Genomic DNA, 9,790 nt, shown 5'->3' on the forward strand with positions numbered 1-9,790 from the left:
GAGGGCAGTTAGGGTTGATCAGGCCTGCAGGGGAGGGCAGTTGGGGGGCACCCAGGCCTGCAGGGGAGAGCAGTTGGGGGGGGGACCAGGCCTGCAGGGGAGGGCAGTTAGGGGTGACCAGGCCTGCAGGGGAGGGAAGTTAGGGGAAAACAGGCTGGCAGGGGAGCAGTTAGGCATCAATCAGGCTAGCAGGGGAGTGGTTAGGGGTGATCAGGCTGGCAGGCAGAAGCGGTTAGAAGCAATCAGGAAGGCAGGCAGGCGAGCAGTTGGGAGCCAGCAGTCCTGGATTGTGAGAGGGATGTCCAACTGTCCGGTTAGGCCCGATCCCAAACGGACAGTTGGACATCCCTTGAGGGGTCCCAGATTGGAGAGGGTGCAGGCTGGGCTGAGGGACACCCCCCCCCCCCCGCATGAATTTCGTGCACTGGGCCTCTAGTCTATACTAATAAAAGGGTAATATGCTAATTAGACCGGATAGACCAGACATCTTTTGGACATCCTTACAGACAAAGCCACAGTGGCGGGGGCCCAGGCGGAGGTGGTTAGAGGTGATCAGGCAGGCAGGCAGAGGGGTTAGGGGTGATCAGGCAGGCAGGCAGGTGAGCGGTTAGAAGCCAGCGGTCCCAGATTACAAGAGGGTGCAGGCCAGGCTGAGGGGACCCCCCCACACCCCTCCCCATTGCATGAATTTCATGCACCAGGCCTCTAGTAGAACAAATAAAGTGCTATGGAAACACTGAGGTGAACTGATCAATTTCAACTAGGAGGCCTGCAAAAGCAGCAGGGAAGAGGAATATTTGAGCAAAATTGTTTTCAAGGGCAGGACCTGGTAGAGAGGTTCATGTGCAGTGATAATGAGAGGTGTAATCAATGATGATTCAAAATTTTTAGGCCTGGGTCTATGAAAATTTGTTAAATAAATGAACTTCTTGTTGAGGTAGCTGAGTGATATGAATGCGATTTCTAAGATAATAGAAAAATAAAGCAACATGGGTGGATAAGGATTTTGGACTTGATTTTAGACACTTTTTAAAGGTGCTTGTGAATAACTGCAGAAATGTTCAACCAGGCACTTCTCAGTGGAGAATGTATGGGTCACCTACAAGTACTCCACATTTTATCTTGTTTGTATGTAGCGCTCTATTATTTATAAAGGGCTTCTCATAGCCATTGTCTACTGATAACTTTGATTCTAACAAACATCTATAAAGTAGGCAGGGCAGAATTATAATGACCAGGCCCAGAGTAATCCCTACAGTGGCATCAGTGTCTGACTGTCCCTGCTGTTAACAAAACCTGCAGCTCAGAGAGCTTAACTGATTTGTTCAAATAAGTGGGAAAACTGTACGACCCCATTTTCTCACTACAAATGTAGGTTTTGTTATTTTTTTTTTTTTAGCTTCTAAGAGTGGTGATGGTTGACACTGGGCAGAGCAGACATCGTTTTGGACAATACTATGAATTGGGAAAGAACAAGAGGACTTTGGGGCAACCCTTTTGTTTTAAGAACAAAGAAAAGAAGAAGAGCAAATGAAGGTGACCACATGACCTTTGATTCCCTACCCCCATAAGAATAAGGTCCTTAAGGGATAAGGGTCTATCATCCCTTGTCTCCATGACAGAATTAAGCAGATTATCAAACACACAGTAGGTCTCCACTATATTTGGATGGAGTAATAATGATAATGGGCAAACATGCTTGCACTGTGGGCTGAGTCAGGGTAAATACATAGAACGGGATGACTTTGGCAGCTTTCCTGAGATGGGCCAAGTAGTGCCAGCATCAAGAAGGGCTATATCAAGGTGTACATGGATGAAGACAATAAACAGATTTCTGTGGAAGAAGGTGCATGGAATCGAAAAACGGAAGGGATGTAAGGAACCCGATGGAGCATTTGAAGTAGAAGGTGCAGGTTAGAGCATCATTTTTCTAGCCAAACCAAGGAATCCAGGGTTCTGTCTCGGGAGGGACTGGTGGTGGGAATGACAGCTCAGACTGTGAGGTGTGAGTCTCCCTTCAGCATGAATTGGAAAGTGTGGGAAGGCCCAAGTCCAGGGCCCAAAAGGCCGGATGGTTAAAGGCACAAAGTGATTAAGAAGTTCATTTCAGGGTCACTTGGGGAGGTAGCCAACGACGTTCCCAGGTCCTCTCCTAGGAAAGCGCTGGTCTGTATGCGAGTCTTGGCGCCGATAAGCGGCGATTCTATGAGCCTCCTTCCTTTCCTGACCTCCGCCTCTGGGGCCTCCTCGCTTCCGACGCCCACCTACTCCCCATCTTTCCCTCTTTTCTCCCTGGGGAGCTAAAGGGAATGCCTTGCGGGAGTCCTCCCCCTTAACGCCCCCGCGCGCTGCACGCCGATCCCTCGGCCTCCCCGCGCTCGGTGGCGCGCAGGGGCCGGGCCGTGTAGTGGAACCGGAGCGGGAGGGCTCAGCTTAACGGTCCCGCGGCCGCACCCCGAGCCCCGCGCCCCGCCCGGCGGCGCCGCAGCTGCTGCCGGCCCGCCCCCTGCGTCATGACGCGAGCGCCCAACGCGGAAGCCCTCGCGGCGCGCCTGGTCCAGCCGCGGGCTGAGCGCGGAGCCGCGGGGCGCACGATCCCGGCCGGGCGCGAGCGGAGCGCAGCCTCCTACCCAGCCACGCCGAGCGGGCCGAACAGGCGGAGCGGGCCGAGCGGGGCACGGCGCGCAGGGGCACCGCAGTGGGATGCGGCTGCCTCCCCGGGCCGGCGAGTAGAGAGGGCGGGTCCCCGGCCTGGGAGCGCGACGGTGGAGGGGACAGAGGCGGCGGCCATGGCGACCCCCGGCAACCTGGGGTCCTCCGTGCTGGCAAGCAAGACCAAGACGAAGAAGAAGCACTTCGTAGCGCAGAAAGTGAAGCTGTTTCGGGCCAGCGATCCGCTGCTCAGCGTCCTGATGTGGGGGGTAAACCACTCGGTAAGGCTCGGGCTGCGGCAGCGGTCTCTTTCCTCCTCCTCCTCTTCCTCCTCGCTCCCCTCCTACTGCAGCTTCTGCCAGGCGTGGAGCTCGAGCGGGGCCCTGGCCCTCCGGGTGCTCGCGCTCCGGAGCTGCCCTCCTGCCGCGGCGCCTCGGCGCCCCATCCTCGGGCGCACGCCCGCTCCACCGTGCCGCCCGCGTGCCCCTTGGACCTCCCTTGGACCTAGGTCCGGCCGGATGCAGGATGGGGGGAATCCCTTCTGCATTTGAGCTCTGCGGACTGTACCGGTGTCATCCCGTCCTGTCTCCGCAGCCTGGGAACTGGGAAGTTTGTGCGGGCGCGGCTCGCGGGGCTGTCAGCCTCGGCGGGGCTGCTGGGGCCGGGGTCCAGGCTGTCGCGCTCTCCTGCGGAGCGCGGCAGGGATGCGCGGTGCCCCGTCGGCCGGCAGGTGTACCTGTCCGAGGTAGGAGCGTCCGGAGCCTCCCCGCGGGGTAACGGGGTGAGAACACTGGAGGTCGGGGAGATCTGGACTGCAGCTTTAGTGCTTAGGTCCTTTCCCAACCTCTCCTTTGAAAACTATATAATTGGAGATAAAGATTCTTTTTTGACAAAGGAAAAGCCAATGTAAATATGGCACTGGGGGGTTAGCATCTCTCCCGCATCGCCCTGCTGCGGTGCCGCTGTGCGCGCTGAGGAGTGTTCCGCGGGGAGGCATCCTCCCCATCCTCCCCACCCTCCCCCACCTTGGGAACCAGGCCGGAGTCACCCACTGCGGAAGGGCGGCCCGGGGATGACCGCAGGAGAGGGTCTCGGCGGGCGCAAGGAAAGGCTGGCTTGAGTCGAATGCACCCGTTTTGGGGTTTCTTTGAAAGGCTCTAGGAGAACACTTGGAAAGGTTAGTTTAACGGGCAGCCGGAGGTGGTGGAGGATGCGCCGCTGCGGGCTCTGCGGACAGCAGGTTGAGGGTTTGAAATAGCCTCCTGCTGATCTTAATAGCGAGAAACTCCTGCAGTTTTAATCTCCTTAGGATCAGGAAACATGATAGGAGCTGTTGGCTGAGCCATGAAAGTTTAAATGAGCCTGTGAATTTTGACCATGACCTTACCCTTTGCGGTCAGTTAGCATCTGGGGGAAAGTGTAAGCTTGCTTTCCTTACGTTTGATTTCGATGTATGTCTGTGTGCCCTTTTCAGCATAATGGAAATGACAGAAAACCGTGTTGATTTTTAAAAGAAAATTCTGAATTTAATGAAGTTGTTTAAAATGGCTCAAAGCATTGTATTTGTATTTTTCTTTTCCAAGCTGGGGAAAAGTTGAAACAGCATCAGATTGGCTGTGTTTGCATGGAGTGACTGTTTTTAAGAAGGCTGAGAAATGATTATTTCTATCAGCCTAATGCCTGGTCCATTGGAGTTCATTTTAACTTCCGGAGAACTTTTTTTTAAAGCAATTAGAAATGTAAGCTTTCACAACAGCATACATTAAGTTTTATCACAGTAAATACAATGAAATGTTTCCTATGTCTGCAACTTAAGAGTTAGGTTTAATTGTTAATAATTTTAAAATTATTTGTTAGTTTCTTTTTAAAAAAATGTTAGTTCCATAATTAGGGCTGCTTTTATCTCCTGCGGAGTTCTGATACTTTGTTTAAGGGAGTGTGTATGTCTGAGGGTTTAATCTAGTAAATTAGTGTCAACAATAGCTGTTAAAACAGAGTGTGACCTCTGGGAATTAGTCTGAATTCCAGTTTACTTTAGGAAATCTTAAATTGTGCATGTTTTACTGTAACCACTTATTTTGCTACTTTATACTTATGAATTGCTACATTTTTTTTTTTTTTTTTTTTTTACTATTTGGAAATACTTTGAAACTATTTAAGGCTTATATAAGTATCATTTGCAGATAGTGCATTTTGTGGTATTTAATTATTTTTTGCTTTCAAGAAAAGTTAGCAGTTCTAAGTTTAGTCATCCAGAGAGTCAAGTTTCCATAGCATGTAATGCAACCATGTTATTCATTCAGCAAATGCATATTAGGAACAAAAAAGCACCAACCACCGTGCAAAGATTGCTAAAAATGCCACTCATATTTTTGTCCAAGTATTTTTGAGGGCATTCCGCTGACATAAGAGAAATTTATTTCACAGCCTTCTTTTTCAAAATATCTATTTTCTTTGTTGTTTTTGAACAAAAGGAAATGAAGTGTATATAAAAATGAAATCTAAGCATTTAGATGCCATGTGTTTCTGGTTGATTTTAGTTTAGGCAACAAAGTTTAACATTAGGTAAATATTTTTATATGACCTTGTGTGTGCCAAAGTCCATATTATAATATGAGGATAAATAGGTCAGCGTTATTAAGGAGCAAGCACTGTATTGTATATGAATGGGATATTTGAGAAAGCACAGCTGAGAAGGAACAGATCATTCAAATCCAGAGTCTTTTCCTACATTTCTAATGTGATCAGATTAATAGGAAAGGATTTCCAGCAATAGAGCAATTATATGCTTTTAAAATTCATTTGGACTTGTCTTAAGGACATTTAGAAATAACCATACGTTTGGAGCAGTAAAGGGGAATTGTATATGTATTTTATCACATATGCATCTTCTCAGGAGTTGAGAACTTCTGCATACTATGGTAATATGCTCATTGGATCTGTGTACTATTTCTCTAATTCTGTTGACCTTGGGCATGTTGACTAATTTTTGCATCAATGTTTGCATCTGTGAAGTAAGGTGATTGGCTTGGATGATTTCCAAATTTTTTTCTAACTTCAAGATTCAACTATTTTTAGAGTCTACTAGGTTTAAAGCATTATATATTAGGATGCACAGACCAGGGATAATAATGGTATACAATACAAGAGTCATTGCTCTTAGAACCTTGCAACAGCATTCAGGGAATTTTCAAGGCCATGACTAGAGGGAAGGAAATCGGTAGTGACTGGGAGAGATGTGTGAACTAAGAGCTTGTTGGATTGACTGTAGTTGGACTACATTGCAGTCTATTAAGTGAAGTCTACTTGATTGAAATGTAAAAATTTGCAACCAAGGTAGGAATTTTCAAATCCATTGTGGCTATAATTCTCAATCAGAATAATACTGACTTTGTGTGGTTAATTTGATATGTTACTGCTTTCCAATTTAAAATACCCATCAGTGAATGGATCACTGCCAATTTTTAAGTATTTTAAGCAGAGAATATAATTGAATACATAGAGGAAAAGACAATTTAAGAAGGCAATTTTGTCTTATTATATTTGGAATTAAACTAAAAATGATCAGACAGCTTCTTAAAATTATATTTTAATAGTGTGTGGAGCATGAAGAATGATCTGAGCTAAGACTTGTTTTAAACAGATATTCTGAAAGATATTTATGCAGAGTGAAATGTGAGCCTTTTAGAAATTATATTTAAAAACCTATTTAAATATCTAGAGGAAGACATTATCCGTATAGAAAAATTTTGAAGGATATAAAACTTGTTTAAAACAAATGTAGTATTTAGAAGTAGCCATTATTAATATTAGAGTCTTTTGGCTGCAAGCCATAGGAACACAAATGAATTTAGGCAAAAATTTAAAATGTTCAGGAGTTTTGGAGGTCTACCTGGGGAGGTGAGGATTAGTAACCACCCAGGATAAGGACAGGAATGGTGCTGGGCTTCCAGAACCATGGAACCAGTGCTTGAGTGCTACTGGAACATTTCTGTCTTTTTTTTTTTTAAGAAATGGGGGGTGGGGAGACGGGGTGGAGAGAGAGAGAACATCAAGTTTTGTTGTCCCACTTGTTTATGCATTCATTAGTTGACTCTTGTATGTGCCTGCATGCCTGGCCGGGGATGGAACCGATAACCTAGGCTTATCGCCACGATGCTACCAACTGAGCTACCCAGCCAGGGCTTTCTGTCCTTTTGGCTTAATTCTTTCTCATAGCTGACAGGGCAGGGAACTAATGGTTCCTGAATTACATTTTGTACTTTCTGCCCCCAAAAGGGACTTTCTGTCTCTGGTTCCATTATAAAAATCCCATGGAAGGATTTCAACTGGGTTGACTTTGGTCATTCTCAGCCACCCCCTGGAACTGAGCAGTGGTAAAAAGGTGGCAGCTTCTGCCTGGTGGAGTTGGGGGAAGAACAGTTCCCCAAAGAAGGGAGAGGGCCTGGACAGGCATATCAGGCAGGTATCTGTCCTCATGACAGAGCAGGGTTGTTTATCTTGGTGCTGTGTGCCATATTCTGTGTGTTTTGGTGAATATGTGGTTTTCTGGGTAGAATATTCACAGCTTTCGTTATATTCTCAATGAATCTGGGACTTGAAATAGGTACATAACTGATTTGGAGAAATAGTGATGTCTTTTAGGTTTGTGGGCTTATATTTGAGCACTGGAAAAGGCAAAAGAAAACCAGATTTTTATTTATTTTTATTTATTTATTTTTATTTTTTTTTATATTTTATTGATATTTTACAGAGAGGAAGGGAGAGGGATAGAGAGTTAGAAACATCAATGAGAGAGAAACATCGATCAGCTGCCTCCTGCACACCTCCCACTGGGGATGTGCCCACAACCAAGGTATGTGCCCTTGACCGGAATCGAACCCGAGACCTTTCAGTCCGCAGGCTGACGCTCTATCCACTGAGCCAAACCGGTTTGGCGAAAACCAGATTTTTAAAATGAAATATATGCCTATCAAATTAATGGAATAGAACACAATAAGGCGATTAAAATAATAACTAGCTGGACATTAGATGAAACTCATTGAATAAATGGGACCCAACTAATCACTCAAGAACGATCTCACACTATTTTCTTTCCCCTTTTAGAGGAGAGAAGAATGCCAAGCAGACACACACCAAGTTTATCGTCAGGGAAATAGTTTCAGAATCCCTAAAATATGGGGTAATAGCTGAGAACAGAATAAATTTCTTCTCAAATACCTCAGAGTGAACCTGAGTATTTAGAATAATGCACATGGCAGGACAATGATTTCTCTTTCTACCGCAGGATTGTCTGCTATGCCTTTTGGAAGATTTTTGGCAAGAATTGTAATAAATAAACAAAATCTACCTTAAGTTGATTAAAAATGCAGTCAACCAGAGTAACTAATTCTGCCAACATACCCTTTGAAATGTAAATTTTGGAACTGAAGGGAATTGGTGTAGTTTGACAAAATGGTTTGTGGTCAGACAGATTAGGTTCAAATCCTGCCCTCTGGGCGCTTTGAGCAGGTAGATGATTTCTCCATTTGAGCCCCAGTGTACTCATTCTGAACATGGAGATGATGGTGGTTGCCTCGCAGGATTATTTTCAGGGCCAAGTAAGATTATGTATTTAAACCCTGCCACTGGCCCAGCCGCCATAGCTCAGTGGTTGAGCGTTGACCTATGAACTAGGAGATCATGGTTTGATTCTCTGTCACAACACATGCTCCAGTTGTGGGCTCGATCCCCAGTGTGGGGCATGCAGGAGGCAGCCAATCAATGATTCACTCTCATCATTGATGTTTCTGTCTCTCTCTCCTCCCTTTCTCTCTGAAATCAATAAAATAGAATAAAATAAAATAAAAGGTGGCCTGTAATGAGCACATTTTGAGGATTCAGTAATTGATACCTAGAAATTATCAATTTCAGATACATTTAGGCTGGTAGCATATTAATAGTCACTAGACACGTGTTTCTCAAAATATAACATGTGTATTCATCTCTTGGGGACACTTAAGAAATGCAGATTCTGGCAAGGGGGGACAGTTGGGGGTGAGAAGGCCGGCAGGGGGGCAGTTGGGGGCGAGCAGGCTGGCAGGCAGAGTGGTTAGGGGTGATCAGGCAGGCAGGCAGGCAGGTGAGTGGTGTCCAACTACCGGCAGTTGGACATTCCCTGAGGGGTCCCAGATTGGAGAAGGTGCAGGCTGGACTGAGGGACCATGCCCCTTCCCGCCCTGCCCTCCCCTCCCCCCATGCATGAGTTTCATGCACCGGGCCACTAGTGTTAAAATAAGGAGAAATATTCAAGCTTTGTCACCTGATTGCATGTGATGAATCCTTGGAACAAAGGTGTCCCCATATTAGAGTTACAAAAGTTAGGAGAAGAAATTGTGTGTTGAAAAAGGAGAAAAAAATTTTTTTTGACTTAAGAAATGTTGAATTGCAGGTGATGTCAAGTGGATATTGTAGTGACAGTGCCTACCCGTGGGGTGTTGGAAGGTGGCATTGGAACTCAGGAGCAAGGGTGGGGTGGGGATGGAGGTTGAGAATTGTCCAAGGAGGTGAATGGGTCTCTGAGGGAGAAGCTGGAGCCCTGGACACTTGCTTTGAGGGAAGGAATGAGGAAGAAGAAACAGAACCCAAGAGAAAACTCAGCAAGAAGGCCAGCAGAATCGGATGCTCCAGAGATCATATCATTCGTTTTGAGATAGTGGTTTAGTCTGTGTGTGTGGGGGGCGGGGGGGGGGGGGGGCGGAGGAGAGGGGGGAGGTGAAAGATGCCTATTTCCCTGTTTTTTACCCACATTTCCTTTTTCACCATGGACCCCTGTGACAGTCTGGTGGAGGCTATGGACCCCTTCTTTTTTTAAAATAGATTTTGTTGATTTTTAAAAATATATTTTATTGATTTTTTACAGAGAGGAAAGGAGAGGGATAGAGAGTTAGAAACATCGATGAGAGAGAAACATCAATCAGCTGCCTCCTGCATACCCTCTACTGGGGATGTGCCCGCAACCAAGGTACATGCCCTTGACCAGAATTGAACCTGGGACCCTTGAGTCCGCAGGCTGACGCTCTATCTACTGAGCCAAACCGGTTAGGGCTATGGACCCCTTCTTAAATAATGCTTTTGAATGAATAAATGAAATAGTACA

The 9,790-nt window shown here is 46.3% G+C and overlaps 1 protein-coding gene across 3 annotated transcripts in view; it reads left to right on the forward strand.

Moving 5' to 3' along the window:
* The first annotated feature begins 2,549 nt into the window (after positions 1 to 2,549).
* The window catches only part of PIP4K2A (phosphatidylinositol-5-phosphate 4-kinase type 2 alpha), a 172,079-nt gene continuing 164,838 nt past the window's right edge, over positions 2,550 to 9,790 (forward strand). The window contains exon 1 of one of the 3 annotated variants that reach the window (XM_080662042.1): positions 2,550 to 2,933. In XM_080662042.1, coding sequence (XP_080518168.1) covers positions 2,790 to 2,933 — 144 coding nt within the window. In that variant the 5' untranslated portion in view covers positions 2,550 to 2,789. Of the gene's footprint in view, positions 2,934 to 3,262; positions 3,398 to 3,671; positions 3,830 to 9,790 lie in introns of those variants that run through there. The other 2 variants (XM_080662044.1, XM_080662043.1) reach the window with 2 other exon arrangements.

Source organism: Plecotus auritus (assembly GCF_963455305.1).
Source record: "Plecotus auritus genome assembly, chromosome: 1".
In the NCBI taxonomy this organism is placed as follows: Eukaryota; Metazoa; Chordata; class Mammalia; order Chiroptera; family Vespertilionidae; genus Plecotus; species Plecotus auritus.